This window comes from Poromitra crassiceps, assembly GCF_964638095.1.
Source record: "Poromitra crassiceps genome assembly, chromosome: 13".
Classification (NCBI taxonomy): Eukaryota; Metazoa; Chordata; class Actinopteri; order Beryciformes; family Melamphaidae; genus Poromitra; species Poromitra crassiceps.
Genome location: NC_139644.1, coordinates 5,889,317 through 5,909,316, shown reverse-complemented (window position 1 = coordinate 5,909,316; position 20,000 = coordinate 5,889,317). Strand labels below are relative to the sequence as shown.

At 47.4% G+C, this 20,000-nt stretch overlaps 2 protein-coding genes across 2 annotated transcripts in view; one reads left to right on the top strand and one right to left on the bottom strand.

Moving 5' to 3' along the window:
- The window catches only part of lmf1 (lipase maturation factor 1), a gene marked incomplete at its 5' end in the record, with an annotated part of 32,585 nt that extends 18,850 nt beyond the window's left edge, over nt 1-13,735 (bottom strand). The window contains 5 exons of the mRNA XM_083648977.1: nt 1,140-1,205; nt 6,975-7,123; nt 9,141-9,151; nt 12,354-12,663; nt 13,522-13,735. Coding sequence (XP_083505103.1) covers nt 1,140-1,205; nt 6,975-7,123; nt 9,141-9,151; nt 12,354-12,663; nt 13,522-13,735 — 750 coding nt within the window. The remainder of the gene's footprint in view (nt 1-1,139; nt 1,206-6,974; nt 7,124-9,140; nt 9,152-12,353; nt 12,664-13,521) is intronic.
- Nucleotides 13,736-14,482: 747 nt separating this feature from the next.
- LOC310787892 (transcription factor SOX-8-like) overlaps nt 14,483-20,000 on the top strand; it is a gene marked incomplete at both ends in the record, with an annotated part of 7,028 nt that continues 1,510 nt past the window's right edge. Inside the window, 3 exons of the mRNA XM_083649346.1 lie at nt 14,483-14,886; nt 18,344-18,600; nt 19,877-20,000. The exon at nt 19,877-20,000 is cut by the window's right edge and continues 177 nt beyond it. Coding sequence (XP_083505472.1) covers nt 14,483-14,886; nt 18,344-18,600; nt 19,877-20,000 — 785 coding nt within the window. The remainder of the gene's footprint in view (nt 14,887-18,343; nt 18,601-19,876) is intronic.

The window sequence follows — 20,000 nt, the reverse complement described above, 5'->3', positions numbered from 1 at the left end:
TGTGAGGAGAGGGCTCCAGGTTCAAAAAAACGAAATTCTCCTTTAATGCATTATTAAAGTTGATTTCTACCATGTCTACTGGTAGCATTTCTCCTCCTGTACCAACACTATTGACGGCCTAACACTCTCTCTTTCCAGCGGTGCTGTAAGTGCTGCACACCTGGGAGAGAAGCATGTGTACATCAATTAGATTCCAGCTAATTTAATGAAAATGTTTCTCAAATGAGCCGAGCTCCAGCTCACACTCTCCTGCTGCCCGCTAGTCCCTCAAAGCCAATCAGATGACTCATCTAACACTAATTATATTTCTATTAGGGCACTTTAACAGCTTAAGTACATGCGTGAGGTGGATCACTCCTAACTCACTTGCTACAGCCACACATGGCCGCATATTGCACATAATAGGAGTCAGTTTATCATTCTGTCAGTCCTGTCATATATATATATATATATATATATTATTCCCCCCCCCCATGGCCAAAAAATTGCCCAACTTTGGAGAGCTATGCCCCCCTTCCCGACAAGCGAGCATGGCTGGTACTAGCCTCAACGCGCGACTCTTCAGTCATTCTTCCTTCCAGAGTCTCGGATGCGTGGTCCCCTCAGCCACTGCAAAGCCGGCTAAGTGGCTGCACGCGATATACACGCTATCAATCACAATAAAACTGTACCTACCTCTGATCCAATGTTGTTATCGAAGCTAGCGGTGCCCAGGCACTCCCAAATAGTGCGTAGTTTCCACCCTTTTTCACATGGCGGAGCCGATGCTCAAAATTGTAAGCTGCACTACCCCCTCCCAACCACTGAGCACCGAACCCATACATCCGGCGCTGTGGAGCACCTAAACACTTCGGCATGTGAAAAAGTGCTCTGTATTGGAAACTACGCACTAATTGGGAGTGCCTGGGCACCGTCATCTTGGATAACAACATTGTGTCGGAGGTGGGTACAGTTTTATTGTGATTGATAGCGTGTATATCACGTGCAGCCACTTAGCCGGCGTTGCAGTGGCTGAGGGGACCACGCATTCGAGACTCTGAAGGAAGAATGACTGAAGAGTCTCACGTTGAGGCTAGGCTGGTACCAATAGATGTCGTAGCGTAGGTCTCACACACACACACACACACACACACACACACCTCGTAGTGGTAGTCCATGCAGGTGAGGTCTCTCCAGCATTTGTCCCCTCTGATTTTGATGAGACCCTGGAAGAGAAAGGAAACATGATTTGTGCACACTTCCTGCATGTCCCTCTCACTTCACAGCGTACACACAGACTGTAAATCACGCAGCATAAACAGCCATAAGCAAATCACATTACAGACCATTTGGTCACGTTCAAAATCACACATCCTGTCCAAAGTGACCGTGACGACTCAAACTCAATTAAGACCCAGCCGCCTCCTCCAGGTGGACACAACACATGGACGGAAGTGCACCCATGAACAAATCACGAGTCTGTAGCTTTCTGATGAGATCTCGCCTGAAGAAGACTTTTACTCTGAAGGTGTATTTCACCTGCAATATTTTACATATTTTTTACACCTTCACACTCACAGACATTGTCAGATCACTGCACAATGCTCGGGTGTGACCTTGCTGATGACATCACAATTGCTCAAGTGACATCACAGATTACAATGCCCAAGTGGCATCACTGACGAGGACATCATCATCATCACTGATGAGACTGATGACCAAACTACACCGCTAGCTACACTACACTGCTAGCTAGTTCCTACATGAAACTGCAGCTAGAGCAGCAACTAGCCAGCAGCTAGTGGGGGTAGTTTGGTTGAAAATAAAATCCTACATAAAATTGCTCACAAACAAGCTCTGTGGATTATCTTGAGTAGGCGGGTCATGATTTGTGGAAAGAGACATTGCTGTTGAGTTTTGAGTTCTTCTATTTGGCGCTTTGAGCACCACAAGCCGAGTGTGAGAGAAGGCAGAATTCTTTACAGCCGATATCTCCAGAACACAGGCAACTGACACAACATGATCAAGATGGATAAATACTAGTCTAGTGCTACAGGTAAAATGAAAAATACGCATTTTGGATTTTAGGGTGAGGTGTCCCATAAAGGGTGCTGATATCATCATTTGTTTAACGCCTGATATGTCCATACAGTCCTTTTCTAGAGAAGAAGAGGAATGACAGAAGAAGAGAAAGCAAGCAGTTGGAGACATGCAGGGATATAAGCAAGCAGAAGAAGACATGAAGGCAACGAGGTCGAGTTACTGTACGTGCCGACGATGGTCAGGGCCAATGCATCTGCAACTTCAACTATTTATCAGCCACCGTTCCTGCATGTATATGTATATGACATTACACGTAATCCAATAAGGCTCCAAAAATGTGATTATGCTTATGGGAAAACTAATGCTCCCCATCTCCTCTCCTCTCCTCTCACTCTCTTGATCCCTCACCTCTCTCCAACAGCGACAATGAGATGTCACCATGCTGCCATTTGAGATGAAAACATGTTTCAGGATGGAAAACATCAGGTTTTGGTGTCCGTCCCTCAGAATCAAAGAGGGAGGGCTTCTTTCTAGAGCTGCCTTTTTTTGTTGAGAGGCATTCTGGGAAACGTAGGAAATAACTAACTGAAGGAACTAACTAAACTTCTCACAAATGCACACTATCCAACAGTGTAAGAATATCTGAGGGGGGATTTCTCTGTAAAAGGATTATAAGAAAGACCACTCCAAGATGTACCACACATAATACAGAGCAATGTGTCCATAGCTCTGTATGCAATGAAGGACATGCTGCTATCCAGGAGACCAGACTGTCCATATTGACATCAGCTGGTCATGTGATGACACATCAGCTGGTCATGTGATGTGGTTGGCAGGGAATGTGGAATAAACCCGCCGCTAAACTCCGCTAACCAAATTTAGAAAAACTGGGACATTTCACTCTCATTATGGGCCTGCTGGCTGCTGATAATCACATTCAGTCATGAGGGTCCTGAAATAGATCTGAGATTCAGAGTCCAGGAGAGAACAGCTGTTTAAATACCTAATGTGGATTCAATTCCAATCTGAGATTCAGCGTGCAGGAGAGAGCAGCTGCTTACCGAATGTGGATTCAGCAGGTCTCCACCAGTGGAGTTTTAAACACATATTTCATAACGCATGTTTTAACACAAATGGAATTATGCAGCGACCCAAAAAAGTGTAAAATCAAAACGATTATAATATTGTTGATTATCCAAAGCATCCCCCCCCCCTCCTGATGGAAAGGCAAAGGCTTCGGAAAGAAAATCCTACATAGACGTCATCAACTTTGTATATTTGTCTAAGAAACCAACGTCAAGCATTTAAGCAGAAGTTGTTAGAACAAAGTGGCTTTAAGAGAATGAAAAGCATTGAACATTCAATCAGGTGTTTCAGGATTTGTGACTGGTACTGTGTATCCCCAGGTCCTTAGCAACAGACACAACCATCTGATCTCTGATCTCAGCCTTGGCATAGTTCTCAGGCCCACTCACAGATCCCAGTTAACTCAACATGCCCAGACCCACCCCCACCCCAGGAAGCTCGTAAACAGGAGCAGAGATCTCAGGAGAGACGAACAACTTTGGTTTCTTGTGCCAGAAAGGTAGCAAGGGAAGAAATATCAAAAAGCCATATATTCACTGACTAGTGCATTTTAGAACAGTTAGAAATTCAACATGTTTCGGCTAATACAACTTCATCTGATACAAATCCCAATACACTCTACAGCAGTGCTGACCAATTTGGGGCCTGCGGGCCAACTTTGGCGCTCTGTTTGTTTTGGCCTGCCACGGATTTGGGGATTTTTTTTTTTTTAATTAACGTTAATTTTGTGCAGCTGGTATTCTCTCTCCCCGACTCCATCACACGGGTGTGAGGCATTGCTGTGAGGATTGATCGCTCCTGATTGGTTGGCTGAATCACCTGGTTGGGGGGTGAGCTCTGATATTTGATCCCTCCCCAGTCACTGGCTTTACACCAGCTCAGCAAGATGGACAGATAATCATCACGGCAGTGGCACACTGACAAAAGAAAGTTTAGGACGGAGTGGCAAGACGAGTATTTTTTTACATCCTGACTCTGTCAGTCAGCTGGAGCCTAATATTGAAAGACTTATTAAGAACAAAGACAGGCTTCATGTCTCCCACTGACAGCATAACTAGCCTACTGTTTTGTGATTACCAACATTACTTGAATATTGAACTTGCTGCTGATATTGATTTCTTCAGTATATTTTAATATTTTTTTTCAAACTAACTTTCAGGGATACAAACCAGTCACCTTACAGTATTTTTTTTTTTAAAGACAAGAAATAGGGCTCTTATAAGAGTGGTTGCGTCTGCCCTATTTTGTGTGTGTGTGTGTGTGTGTGTGTCACATTTTCACTCCTGAGATTGCATCCCTGCAAATTGTCATGGCAAATTGTTTACAAAAGATGGACAATAAAGCTGATTTTCAAAGTACCTTGAGGATTTTTCAAGTTGTGGATTAAGTCAAATTTCTCTCTTGATTACAAAGGTGGAAAATACAACTGTTTTGAACTGGGTGTTTACTGATTAAATGTTTAAGCTCCCCACAAATGCAGATGTTTTTTTAAATATATATAACCAATTGCAAATTATTACAATTACCAAACAGATAAAAAGTAGTTTATATTGAAATGTTATTTTAGATTTAGAATTTTAATTTTCTATAAAACACAATACATTTGAATGTAATTCCACAACATTTATTTTTGGCCCTCGGCCCTCCACCCAGATTGAGTTTTGGCCCCTCATGGGAAAGAATTTGGGCACCCCTGATCTACAGAAATAGAAAACAGTCTGCACTCCAAGTGCCTTTCTGGTTTCCTAGTCCACAAGCTCATTGTTTAAGCTAGAGTGGAGCTTCTGGTATTAGTGGAAAATGGACATCCAGACGGATGCATAGGTCCCATCTGTGTTATGGTAGCTAGCTGAGAAGCAGGAATAGCACAGCTCCAAGCCAGTGGAAAAGGGAGTGGCAAAGTCCTGATTTTGGGGGCTTTCGGGTCTCAATGAAGAGGCAGATAGCAGTTGGGTAGAAGCTGACCCTGTGATGAGATGTTCTGGTACTGCCAGACACCAGTCTTCTGCAATTAGGGGGGGGGGGGGGGCTGAAGAGTTTATGTCCTGGATCGGTGGGGTCTGCCATAATTTTCTGAGACCGCTTCAGCATCCTGGCAGTGTGTAGATCCTGAATGAATGACAGGCTACACCCGACCACCTTTTCAGCTCAGCGGATGATGCGCTGCTCTCTGGAGATGTCCTCAGCATACCAGATGGTGATGGAGGAGGTGAGGATGGACTCGACGGTGGAGGTGTGGAGGTGTGGGGAGAACAACGTGATCCTCCCGTGCGTTATGTCCTGCCGGTGAAACTCCTCACTGTCAGGTGAAAGAAGCGACTGGTGCCTGCACATGTATCAGAAGAAGCATTTGCTAGTCTACAAGTCTCTCCCGATCGGCACACGGGGTGGAGCAACGACCAAGACAGCAGGGGAAATTGGCCAAGTACAATTGGGGAGAAAATTTGAGAAAAATCAGGAAAGACAATTCAACGTAATATAATTAGTCAATTTGTGCCGTGAGAGTAGGTGTGAAAGTGTAGGTGTCAAAATGGCTGACATCTAATTTTCTAACAAACCTTTCTGTGTTGGAGTGTCTTATGGCTCATTTCCACCACATTTTACTTCCCTGCACAGCTCGTCACCATTCGGCTCTAATCGTATCAGCCCTATGGACGTTTTGCTTCCACCGCGGATCATCTGCCCCCACCCACCCCCGCCCACAGCTGGTCGTCAGAACGACCGCATATCTGTCCTTCGCTTATAGCCGAAGTAGGCTATAACATAACGTTACAATTAAATCCATCCACAGAACTTTTAAACTGTTTATGAAATACTGGTGCCTCTAAATGACCTACAGTGTACATGGGCAAATGTGACAAGCGGCCAAGAGAATGGATATCACTTTGTAGTTAGTCAAACTCACAGGCATGCGCTGCAGTGTGCGGGGACGGGAGAGGCGCAACAGAGTGAAGCCTCTACCCCGCGGCCTCTCAGGCAAGACCGCGGCTTCACCAAACACCCGCTGCGGCCTAGCGGAGCGCTGCAGCCTCCACTCAGCTACAGAGCTCCCTGAGCTCCCCCGATTTTATTTCACCGGAGGCGAAGGCACCAACACAAAAGACTGATGGAAATATACATAACAGAAGAGAATGTAAGCCCACTAAACTGGTATGCAGCCGCCAGCATTGCATTGACAGTCAGTAGACAGAGTAAACACGATTCTGCCTGACCAATCAGTCGTCAACAATGTTTTCACGTCACCGTATGAACCCGGGTTCACAGAATAGAACCACGACGAGGCAGGTACTAAAAGTAGCACGACTCGACCCCAATACAACCCGGGCTGGGATAGTTTTTAATGGTGGAATGAGACCATTTATCGAGTCGAGCGGAGCGGGATCGCGCTACTAGCTGCGGTGGAATTGGGCCATAAGTGAAACCAGTGAGGTCTGTGATGGCAGTGGCAGTGCTGAGAGAGTGGAGGTGGGTGCCCTCGTTTCTGAGCTCTTCACGGTCTCAATAGGAAAAAGCCTGTTGGATCTGTGCTCGCCACACTGATTGGCAAATAAAACCGGGTCGGCGCTCGAAAATTCACCATGGAAACTGTCAAACATTCAGACATGCTGTTTAACTGACCATTTATTTGGGTTGGATTTCCAAACATTGGCTGTGTTTTATATTGAAAAGCGGCTCCAAAAGTGCCGGTAATGCTCTTAAATCAAGAGGACAAACATTGGAATATCCCATGGAATTATGCTATTGCAAAATGGCTGGCACGTAGGATGGATTCAGGTGTGTGTGTGTGTGTGTGTGTGTGTGCGTGTGCGTGTGTGCGTGTGCGTGTGTGTGTGCGTGCGTGTGCGTGCGTGTGTGTTGTGACTCACAGCTCCCAGCATGATGCGGACTATGAGCCATCTGAAGGTCCAGATGGATACGAGGGAGGGGGAGCAGCGGCGAGGGACCTGGGACAGACTCCACACCGGACACAGGAAGATACCCAGAAAGCCCGTCTCCAACAGCTGGCTTTCCCAACCTGCACAAATAACAACACTCATCATAGAATTGTATTTCCAAAAGCACATTTCTAAACAAAGTTACATAAAACAATCACACAATGGATGATTCAACCCCCCCATTTCCCAGGTCAAAGACGAGGTCACCTGACCTCGGATGTCCTACCACGCTCTCGGGGGAGCCTCACCAGCCCTGAACTCAAAATCCAAGATGGCAGCTCTGCGCTTCAACAGCAGTGAAAGCTGTAGTCAATGTTTATTAGCACTTCTCTTATTTGTGTTTCATTGAATCAGTCATACACACAGTAACATACTGTCTAACCCAGGGGTGGGCCAAGGGGAGGGCCATACTGACTTACATCAAGTAAGTGAAGGGCCACACATTGGGGAGATCATACCTGCCAACACTCCTGATTTTCGCGGGAGTCTCCCTATTTTTAAACCTCTCTCCCGTTCTGATTGGTCATTTCTTGCTAATCTCCTGATATACTAGTGACACAAATCCAATGGCTGTAGCAGATGAGATTTATTGAGTTTTTGGGGGTTGTTTTGTTTTTCTTTGATGACCTTGGAGGCCGGATTGAGATGGTCCAGGGGCCAGGTCCGGCCCTGGGGCCGCATTTTGCCCATGTATGGTCTAACCCAGGGGCACTCAATTAAAATTCTAAGAGGTCCAGATAGAGAAAATGTCCTCAAGCGAAGGTCCGGAACATTGAGCTTGCGTTATGATTCAGTGCCATTGAACTTAGGCTACTTCAATGATTGCAGTAGCCTAATGGTACAACGTCTGTATGTAGTCAATGACTGACTGTTAAATCAAAATAAACATCAATAATGTTTATTTACAGTTTTCATATTTAACTGGATTAATTATAAATAACTAGCCTATACTAATAATAAATACATGTTCTTTTCTCATTTCAAGTAAAATAATGGCTGCATTTAGAAATAACACAACAGAGTGCTTTGGAAAAATGTGCATCTTAAAATAAAGTGCTTTAATTTTAGAAAAATAAGTTTCCCCTTTTCTTCCTTTTCTTAACTCCATTTCACATTTTATCAGTCAGGCTCTCAGCCAACAAACCTCCTTTTCTCTTGATAGAAGTGAGCTCCCACTCTGTTTGTCTGTGCCTGCCTGCCTGTCTGTCTGTCTTTCTATCTATCGGTCGCTCGCAATGCAAACTTTGCATGCCGTTGGGCAGTGAATGTGTGTGCGCCCTGGATTTGAGTGTGTGTGTGCTCATGTGTGGCGCTTCCATAGACAGCTGGTCAGGATCGCATCACACTTCACGAGACATACTGGTTTTGAACTGCTCGTCAGACCAATGAATGAACATGAGTCTGCCTGCTCTGGATTAAAACTAAAGCTTTGTTTTCGCGGTCTACTCGTTTCTTTTGAGCACGCGATGTGAAATACTTCTCTCGCATTTCTCCGAGTCTCGCCTCTCCTACGTCCGTGTGTCAACTCTCCCGCAGCAGCATGGCGCAGCAGCAGCAGGCAGAATCGATTCGCTTGTTGATTGGCTAGCATCACGTGTGATGATTTACAGCGCATGCATTGGTCTGTGAGCTTCCTGACAGATAAACCAGTACCGTAAAGGCTAGAAAAGCATGTGCCGGTTAAAATAGAAATGCTCCGTGAAAATGTAACTATTCAGTGATTTGTAGGTTATAGGGCTCGGTCCGGATAGGACGGCGTCTGGGTCCGGATGCGGACCGGAGTCCGGACTTTGAGGATCGCTGGTCTAACCTATAGTATGTGGACATGTTGCTACAGTGTTTGTATGCACAAAATAGCGCAAAATGTGTTGTTATCAACCGTTATTGCTAACAATGGTTAGCCTGGCAAGAGCTAACCCTGGCTGGTTTTCTGACTGCTTTAATGGTCAACCCGGTGTAGCGTCACTCAACTGGGATATTCCTAGTTCCCAGTGGAACTGGAATGTGAGGTGAAGGCTTCACCGTGAAGCCATGTTGGTTCCTTCTCAGATTGAACACTGCTGGAGATATTTGATGAGAGATGTGAGGTTCACTTACCAAAGGAATACCTGCAAAGAAAACAGAAATTATGTTTGAATACAGATAACATATAATTGTGATGCATTCCTAACACAAGCAACATTCTACAGGACCTTAGCATGAATTAAACATATGCTCAGTGACAAAACACCACTAACTGTGACCTACTCTATTCAAACTGATTGTAGCTCTTTTTAAAGTCGAGCTGAATCTTTTAGTTCAAATACCTGGGTATGCAGTGCACCTATTTAATAATGTATGCAAAGAAAAAACCACAAAAATCTAATTCCTTTAGTTTTTCACACTTTTTCACATCAAAAGTTCATTTTTCAAGATTTCATTGATAACACTAATCTACAGTTTGCTGACGTCACCTAGTACTATCACATTTCTACCCCATTTCAACCAATCATATCACGACATGCAGCTGTCAATCAAATCTTCATTTCAGGATAATTTTCTCTTCCAAATGAAGTAGAAAATGGCACCTAGTGCCTGTCATCTGGCAGAATTCCTATCCCATAAACTAACTACTAACTTGGCCAATTGCATGAAAGATGAACAAAAAACAAAAACTATAATATCTAAGAATGCAAAGAAATGTAACTGGCTCGTTAAAACGTGCATTCCAGGAACATCGTATTTACAGAAATAGCGTAAAAGGCGTGCGCTTGAGAGCGTGGGGTCAGGGGTCTTCCCTCAGAGATTCCAGGCAGGCGGGCAGCACCCATGCATCGGATTGTCCGCTCGCTCCGCACGAAGCAGGTGGCTGCGTGGTACTCCGCGGATCCCACTCGCGTAGCACGACAACACGCTGAATCCCACTCGATTTGGGGGTGGAACACGCCATGATTGACCAATGCCAAAGCCAGTCGACAGAATTGTCAAATCAAATCATCGACACGTATATGGTCCGCCTCTCAATTTGTTTTCAGTCTCTTACACTCTAGGAGCTATTGCATTCGCCTCCGGTTCACTTCGACTTAAAGGACAATGGATAATTTAGGACCTTGGCTGACAAAAGACATATTCTGAATCTGGAGCCCTTTTCTTTTCAGACGAGCAGTGAACTCCAGAGGATATCCAGACATTACTCGGATGGGGTTTATGTGTCAAAACAATTGTCCGTTGTGAGCGTGCAGCCGCACAAACGGGTCTGAGTCACCCACGCCCCCTACTGCAATGTCTGTGCTACTGCAATGTCCGTGTCGGGCGCAAAGAGGCCATGTTTTAATTATATTCTACAGTTTAATGTCCAGAGCGAGCGAGTGGGCGTGCTGATGGCGTTAGGATTACTTATGTTGTGCGTCCCGTGCAATCTCATTTTATGAATGGATAGTTATGTGTCTGGATTCTTTGGAAGAGAAAACACCAAATTGGTGAGTAAACAAGTACAAGTTGGTTTCTCCCCCCCCCCCAGCCTGTCTGCCTTGTATTGTGAAAATGCAACAAAAAGATGATAGTGTTATAGCACTATTTTAAAAATGCCGGTCAAAAGCGTGTTCAATGCAAAAAATAGGCCAATAACCCATTCACATTGTCAGCACATTGCAGTTTCTTCAGACACAACGTTGAACTTGCGTCACATCCCTGACCACGTGGACATGCTCTTATTCTGAAATAAACCAGTAGATCGACGTCAGGTTTGGGCTGATGGATGATGGAATTGTCATAGTCGAACAACTCCGGAAGTTCCAACTACCGTAAATTCCGGACTATAAGACGCACCGGTCTATAAGCCGCACCTTCAAAGGTGACTATTTTTTTCTTCTATAAGCCGCACCGGTCTATAAGCCGCGGGTGTTTTGATGTTTAATTACCATATGTAAGGCTTCGTGCACAGAGGGGATTGTCGGGAAAGAGATGGCTGTTTGGGGAAGCTCCCATTTATTAACATTTCAACAAAACAAAAGTCAGGTCACTAATCCCCAGACAAAATCACACATTGTGAGATGCTTAAAAATCACCATCGGCGGGAGCTGCTGTGCAGCCAAGAACACAAGTGAAATTCGTTCTCTCGTGACCTGTGGTTCTCAACGTGATGGACGATTCACCTTTCTTGTTAACAGTCCTAGTGAGAGGCAGGTCGAACGTCAAAGGCACTTCATCCATATTTATGATCTGCTCCGGTCCGATGGAATATTCCTTGATCTTTCTTTGTGTGAATTCGCCGAAGTTTGTAATTTTCTCCTGGTAGTCGGGAGGGAGTTGCTGACACACAGTCGTCCGCGCCCTGACGGACAGTCCCTTTCGTCTCGGGTTTGTGCATGATCCTTTGCTGCTGCTGCTGTTGTTGTTCCTGTCTCGCTACTGTCTCAGACATGGCTTTCAGGCTCAATCGCCGCCATCGTCGTAACACAGCCAGTTCTCCATCTTTTGAAGCATGATGTTAGATTACAACGAGCTAGTTGTGTGGCTTAGCCTTCCAAAATGTTGCTGTTAGTTTTTTAGAATGTAATACATAGAATTGGGAATGTTACATTCAATTTCATTCAGACTGTCTTTCTGGCTCAATCGCTGCCTTTTTCCCCCCGGAGCGAGGGAGGAGGGAGGGAGGGTGTTTTACCGCAGTGGCTGAGAGAGAGTAGTGGCACAGTGCTCCAATCAGGTCGCGAGGCACATTTTTTGCAACATCATCCAATCAGGGTCTCGCTCTCATAATGTCTGTCTTGCTCTCGTTCTGCCTCATACCAACATCCATAGATTTTGGAGGTTCCCGAGTGGCCGTTTGCTGGAAAAATCCATAGATAAGACGCACCGTTATATAAGCCGCAGGGGGCAAAAAAGGCCAAAAAACGGGAAAAAAGCCGCGGCTTATAGTCCGGAATTTACGGTAAGTTATTTAGCATCAAAATGCACAACGTCTCGTACTTTGACATTATTATTTCATAATGTGGTGAAAGCACGAGTCACAGCATTATTATTTCATAATGTGGTGAAAGCACGAGTCACAGCATGTACATAAGAGTGTATTTGGTGACTTAACGGGGGTAGGCTAGCCATTCCCTTGACTACCAGTCATTGTGCTAAGCTAACTCGCAGGAAGTGCACTTTGCTACTTTCTACTACACGCACAGAGAAGACAAGGGCATATAGCTTCTCGTCTTACTATTGGGAATTATGGCAAATAGGGGAATCTCCCAAAATATTAGAGTGTTCCTTTAATATCCTTTCAGCCAAAATGTTCATATGCCTCCCTCCCTACCATGTCTGCATAAATCCCAAACTCACCAGAGCTGGCCCACGCTGACCAGGGAGTGGTACAGCACCCACAGCGTTGCCATGATCACCATGTTGGCCGTTCCGCTGAGCAGCACGAACCCGGACATGGCCAGCCCCATCAGGGCCAGCCCGTCCAGGTTCTGGTCCATGTGGCTCCAGTCCAGGAACCAGAGCACGGAGGGCGTGTAGGCCAGGGCTGCCGCGCCTATCTTCCCGCCTACGTAGCGCTTCACGCTGTTCAGGTAATCCTTACAGGGCATCAGGCCGCGCTCGCCAATCAGCTGCTTGTTCTGGTTGTAGGCCACGGTGAAGGCCACAACTACAGGAACACAGAGGAGACATTAATTTAGAGAACTGCTGTATTTATTTTTTTAATGTAGGGGTTAGGCTCTTATATATATTTTTTTTCCCCATTCATTTTTTTAACCATACGATACAGTGGAGAAAATAAAGAAAAGGATTTAAAAAATGGTACAGTAATGAACAGAAGCAAAAATAACAAATGTTGTTTGTGTCGTTTACAGGAATGACATGGTATGGGAAATCCCATAGTAATGATACTGTACATATATACAAACAATAGTACATTTTATAGCTAATAGAAGAGATATGCTATTATTGAATTGAGAGCAGTGTTAAAAGAGCCTATAGGAATATAGACAATAGCATTAGACCAGATGGATAGTGTTTTAAATGTTGCTCCATTCAAGATTCAAGATTCAAGATTTGTATGATGGATCAGCCCAGCAGCATCTGCGTCACTGGGTGGCAACGGCAATGGAACCCTATGGAGCATGAGCTTTGGGAGGCTTGAGTGTCTGACTCTAGCCGGTGACTGTTTACATTTTAAAAACTGCGACAGTTCACACAACTACTTCTGCTCTCACTCAGAATGTCAAAATATAAGCGATGTATAGTTTTTGAGATATTAACATTTGTTTATAACAACTCATACTAATAACTGTTCAGGCGAGGCTCCACATTTCTGGGTGGCAAGTGACTGGTGCAAAATGATGATTTTGAATGATGATGATTTTGATGATTTTGATGATGATTTTCCTGGTGCAAAATCAAAGCAAACACAGAATGACAACACCTCCCTCCCTCCCTGATCAGAAGTAGCCTACAGGAACACAGGTCTTTGCAGAAAGCGTGGAGGAGGCAGACGCAGACTCACAGTAGATGAAAGCTATAGCCCGCAGCAGCACGATGCGTGTCAGCCAGTATGTCCCGGTGTGTAACGAGAGGAGCGGCTCCTCCCGCTCCGCGGCTCGGTTCTGATCGTCTCCATGTTCTCGGCTCTTCTCGCCGGGACAGCTGCCGTCTGTCTCGGCCGTGTCGACACGTCTTCTCCTCACCGTGGTCTGTGAGCTGTCACTGGCGGCCGCCATGTTGACGCTTCTCACAGTCACATGACAGGACAAGTCGTGGTGGAAGTGGAATTTTAGAGAGCCAAAGTCACGCCCACTTGCGGGTTAAGCAGGATAAGAACCAGAGACGGATAATTTAGGTTCATGCCAGATTAAGTAGGCTAATTGATATCCAATCATCAAAATTGATTATATCGCACAAATTTCATTTTTCCCCCCATAACTTATTTATATAGCCTACAGTAGGCCTACTGCATCACAGCACAGCATTACCTTTTCTAAACGTTTTGTTTCAAGGGCATGAGGTGTCACCATTCATCTCTATTTGTTTATGATTTACTAGACCACAACATGGTTTACAAGATGCCTAGAGCCTGGAAATGTTCAGAATCGGCCCTATTTGAAAGCGTAAAATGCAACTGTAGCCCACTGGAGGAGGAACTCTGCTGGTGGAACTTTGCAGAAGCCAATGGGGTGCGGGGGGCGGAGAGCTATGAGAGAAGTAAAGTGATCAAAAAGAAAACGGACAGTGGTTCATCCAACTCTGCCTGACCGCTGAGGGGGATGTGAAGAGGCAACAGACAAGACGTTTTGGAATGTGACTTGATTCTGTGGCGTCATAGTATTCCTGTGGCGAGAGCTGTGCGTCTTTACGCGCTTGGGAAGCTCTGTTGGAAACATCTGGAAACCTTGCAAAAACAGCCGTGCGTCTTTGCGCACTCGGGAAGCCCTTTGGGAATCATCTAGTAGCGATTCACTGACCCGAACATGACGGAGAAAAGCAAGTCACCCCCCGCCCAACCGTGCAGTCCAGCGGGCAGCCGCAGCTCCGCGCATCGGCACGGCTCGGACTCTTCAGAGTACCCGGCCTCTCCGGCGGCCACCCCGGCGGGGTCTGACCGACCCGGGACGACGCACAACAAGCCGGAGAACGAGCGCTTCCCCGCGTGCATCCGCGACGCGGTGTCGCAGGTGCTGAATGGATATGATTGGTCGCTGGTGCCGATGCCCGCGCAGGCGCAGGGCGACAGGGGGCTGAAGAGCAAGCCGCACGTGAAGCGGCCCATGAACGCCTTCATGGTGTGGGCGCAGGCCGCGCGCAGGAAGCTGGCGGACCAGTACCCGCACCTGCACAACGCCGAGCTCAGCAAGACACTGGGCAAGCTGTGGCGGTTAGTTACTGCTTCACTATGGCACTATCACTATGAATGAAATTACGCACCATTTCAAGAGGTTACATAGACCTTATTAGCAGCTACAGTAGGCTATAATATGGTAGGGTTAGAAATCTCCTCTGATAAAGTGACAGTTGACCTGATGGTGCCTCACATTTTTGGGGAGCTGTGCGCCACGGGAAACTCTCCTCTCCTCCTCAGTCTGCTGTCTGACGGTACGTGCACATCATGAAGCGCTCGGCGGCTTGCCTGCTGAAAAAGCCGCTTTGACGCTGCATCTTGATAGGCTGTCTTGCTCTATTTCCGTGTCTGATTGGTCCATTTACCTCGCGCCCCCTGCCGCTGGAACCGCCCACAGCGTAATGCAAGACTAGAGGCGGCTTGTCTCCGAGCGGCTTCACGCTCGCGGGGCGGGACTAGGGCGGGACCTTTCGTTGAAGCTACCCAATGACAGCTCTTCCTACACATTTCCTCCCCGCACCCTCCTGTGTACAACGTTTCTACAGGCTACAGCTCCAAGCTGGAAGCTGGTTTGCACGCCCACAAAACGCTGCGACACAGCGGAAAAGCGAATTTGCCATTGTAGATGTGCACGTACCGTGAGACTGAAACTCTCCTCTCCTCCTCAGTCTGCTGTCTGACTGAAACTCTCCTCTCCTCCTCAGTCTGCTGTCTGACTGAAACTCTCCTCTCCTCCTCAGCCTGCTGTCTGAGACTGAAACTCTCCTCTTCTCCTCCTCCTCAGTCTGCTGTCTGAGACTGAAACTCTCCTCTCCTCCTCAGTCTGCTGTCCAGGGCCGCTGCTGGCCATTTGGGTGCCCTAAGCGTAATTGTTTTGTGGTGCCCCCCCCCCCCCCCCCGCAAAACTTTCAATAACTGTCAAACGAAAGACTGCAAAATCATTAATTATGAACGATAGTGTATCTCACATTACATTACATGTGGCAAACAAACAATTGTTAGAATTACTGTACATGTCAGCAAACAAGCGATTGTTAAAGGTCCCATTCCGTGCAAAAGCTGTTTTTACTTGTAAATGCATATATACTGCTGTCAGCCCTCCCTGTAATGAGTGGTCACAAGCTCAGAACTGCCACAGTTGGATTTGTCCCTATCCAGCTTCCCCCTGCAGTCTCCTTCAAGCCACACCCCCAAACGCTTCGTTTGCCCAGAGGGGAATTGGGACGTCACGAGCTTCCTCACGCATACTGCGCGGGTCTCTCTCACACAAGCTACCTGCACCATTTTGTCTATAGCCACAAAATTAACACTTCTAGCTGGAGCGACGCCAACTGTACGTGATCCAGCAACTGCAGAGGTGCATTCGGTAAGTCTAGGCATTTTGAGATGTCCTCTTTAGCGTAGTAACCGTTAAGTTAACGATAACGATGGTCCACAGACGCTAATCTGATTGGCCGCTGGAAGCCTGGGGCGGGCTCTCCCTCAGCGGCCAATGGGAACTGTTAGTTCTGAATATATTATAGAAACAGACCGTTCTTGGGAAGCGACGAGATGAGGAAGTGAGAACTCCGTCACATCAAACGGGGTTGCTATATTTTCGACAAATTAATCCAGAATCATGTTTTATGGACCAGAGACACACGTTTTTAAGAGGTTACAGCTGCACGAATTGGGACCTTTAAACTGTACATGCAAGCAGGGGTGGACTGGGATCATAATTCAGGCCGAGCATTAGATACCAAGCAGGCCAGGCCGATACGGGCCGACGTGCGTGCCGGCGTCCGAAGTGCGGCGGCGAAAATTGTGGGCTGTTTGAAGCCCAATTTGGGCCGTTTGAAGCCAGATTTGGGCCATTTGAAGCCCGATTTGGGTCATTTGAAGCCAGATTTGGGCCAGTTGAAGACAGGTTTGGGCCGGTTGAAGAGAGGTTTGGGCCGTTTGAAGCCCAATTTGGGCCGTTTGAAGCCCAATTTGGGCCGAGTCCAATTTTACAATGAGATGCACCTACTTTAACCCTGAATAAAGTAATAAAACCACTAGTAAACCAGTAGGCGGCGCCTGGCCTGCTGTTCAGTGAGTGGCCCTCAGTCACATGATGCCCTACGCAGTCTGCGTACTCTGCGTATAGGGTGCGGCGGCCCTGCTGCTGTCTGAGACTGAAACTCCCCTCTCCTCCTCCTCCTGCTGTCTGAGACTGAAACTCCCCTCTCCTCCTCAGCCTGCTGTCTGAGACTGAGACTCTCCTCTCCTCCTCCTCCTGCTGTCTGAGACTGAAACTCTCCTCTCCTCCTCCTCCTGCTGTCTGACGGTACGTGCACATCATGAAACGCTCGGCGGCATGCCTCCTGTGAAAGCCGCTTTGACGCTGCATCTTGATAGGCTGTCTTGCTGTATTCTCATGTCTGATTGGTCCATTTCAACCTCGCGCCCCCTGCCGCTGGCACCGCCCAGCGCCTCTAGTCTGCGACAGCAAAACGCTGGGCGGTTCCAGCGGCAGGGGGCGCGAGGTTGAAATGGACCAATCAGACACGGAAATAGAGCAAGACAGCCTATCAAGATGCAGCGTCAAAGCGGCTTTCACAGGAGGCATGCCGCCGAGCGTTTCATGGTGTGTACGAGGCGTGAGACTGAAACTCTCCTCTCCTCCTCAGTCTGCTGTCTGAGACTGAAACTCCCCTCTCCTCCTCCTGCTCTCTGAGACTGAAACTCCCCTCTCCTCCTCAGTCTGCTGTCTGAGACTGAAACTCTCCTCTCCTCCTCAGTCTGCTGTCTGAGACTGAAACTCTCCTCTCCTCCTCCTCCTGCTGTCTGAGACTGAAACTCTCCTCTTCTCCTCCTCCTCCTGCTGTCTGAGACTGAAACTCTCCTCTCCTCCTCCTGCTGTCTGAGACTGAAACTCTCCTCTCCTCCTCCTCCTGCTGTCTGAGACCGAAACTCTCCTCTTCTCCTCCTCCTCCTGCTGTCTGAGACTGAAACTCTCCTCTCCTCCTCCTCCTGCTGTCTGAGACTGAAACTCTCCTCTTCTCCTCCTCCTGCTGTCTGAGACTGAAACTCTCCTCTCCTCCTCCTCCTGCTGTCTGAGACTGAAACTCTCCTCTTCTCCTCCTCCTCCTGCTGTCTGAGACTGAAACTCTCCTCTCCTCCTCCTCCTGCTGTCTGAGACTGAAACTCTCCTCTTCTCCTCCTCCTGCTGTCTGAGACTGAAACTCTCCTCTTCTCCTCCTCCTCCTGCTGTCTGAGACTGAAACTCTCCTCTCCTCCTCCTCCTGCTGTCTGAGACTGAAACTCTCCTCTCCTCCTCCTCCTGCTGTCTGAGACTGAAACTCTCCTCTTCTCCTCCTCCTGCTGTCTGAGACTGAAACTCTCCTCTTCTCCTCCTCCTCCTGTCTGAGACTGAAACTATCCTCTCCTCCTCAGTCTGCTGTCTGAGACTGAAACTCTCCTCTTCTCCTCCTCCTGCTGTCTGAGACTGAAACTCTCCTCTCCTCCTCAGCCTGCTGTCTGAGACTGAGAAGCGTCCGTTTGTGGAGGAGGCGGAGCGTCTGAGGCTGCAACACAAGAAAGACTATCCAGACTACAAGTACCAGCCCCGGAGACGCAGGGGCAGCAAGTCGGGCCCGGGGGAGGCCAGACCTGGACCTGGACCCGGACCAGTCTCGCTCCAGCAGGGCCTGTACAAGACCGAGCCAGGGGCGACAAGGCTGGCCGGCATCGGCGAAGTGCAGCAGCATTACTATTCTGACAGGACAGGTGAGAGGAAGTGCAGCATCATTAGCATTCTGACAGGACAGGTGAGAGGAAGTGCAGCAGCATTACCATTCTGACACGACAGGTGAGAGGAAGTGCAGCAGCATTACCATTCTGACAGGACAGGTGAGAGGAAGTGCAGCAGCATTACTATTCTGACAGGACAGGTGAGAGGAAGTGCAGCAGCATTACCATTCTGACACGACAGGTGAGAGGAAGTGTAGCATCATTACCATTCTGACAGGACAGGTGAGAGGAAGTGCAGCAGCATTACCATTCTGACAGGACAGGTGAGAGGAAGTGCAGCAGCATTACCATTCTGACAGGACAGGTGAGAGGAAGTGCAGCAGCATTACCATTCTGACAGGACAGGTGAGAGGAAGTGCAGCATCATTAGCATTCTGACAGGACAGGTGAGAGGAAGTGCAGCAGCATTACCATTCTGACAGGACAGGTGAGAGGAAGTGCAGCATCATTAGCATTCTGACAGGACAGGTGAGAGGAAGTGCAGCAGCATTACCATTCTGACAGGACAGGTGAGAGGAAGTGCAGCAGCATTACCATTCTGACAGGACAGGTGAGGGGAAGTGCAGCATCATTACCATTCTGACAGGACAGGTGAGAGGAAGTGCAGCAGCATTACCATTCTGACAGGACAGGTGAGAGGAAGTGCAGCAGCATTACCATTCTGACAGGACAGGTGAGAGGAAGTGCAGCAGCATTACCATTCTGACAGGACAGGTGAGAGGACTGATTTCATTTCTCATACACGTCAAGCAACATCAAGCACATGCTGCACTCTACCTGGTGGCTGTTAAAGGACAAGCCCACCCTAAAACCCCTAAATGGCCATCTGTGTAGTGTAGAAGTAACAGCACTCGCCTACCACAGTGGAGATCCGGGTTCATTTCCCAGCAGCTTTACTTCTGGCTTGTGCAGATGTTCCTATACACAATTGGCAGGTGGCATGCTGGTGGGGTTTTGGTCATTGGAGTAGTGCCTAAACTAAATAACTGTTAAAAAAATGGCTGTTAAAAATCGACTAGTTGTGGTCTACCTTGCATTTCTGGGTAGCCTACATTTTGTTGTTTGGTGTATTTTTCTTATTCTTGTGGAGAAACTTGCCAAACATTGACAAAGTCATGACGAGATTATTTCCAGCAGCTCCAGTGGAGTTTGAAATGAGAAAAGGTTTCAGGATGTCATGTATTAACATGCACGGGACCCTTGTATGTCAGAAAAGAAGTCTAAAAGGTGTTTCCTCTCTTCTGTTTCCCAGCTCAGGCTCACGGCCCTCCAACTCCTCCCACCACCCCCAAAACCCACCTGCACCTGGCTCCTCCCACCACCCCCAAAACCCACCTGCACCTGGGCATCAAGCACGAGGTGCCGCGGCCTCTGGA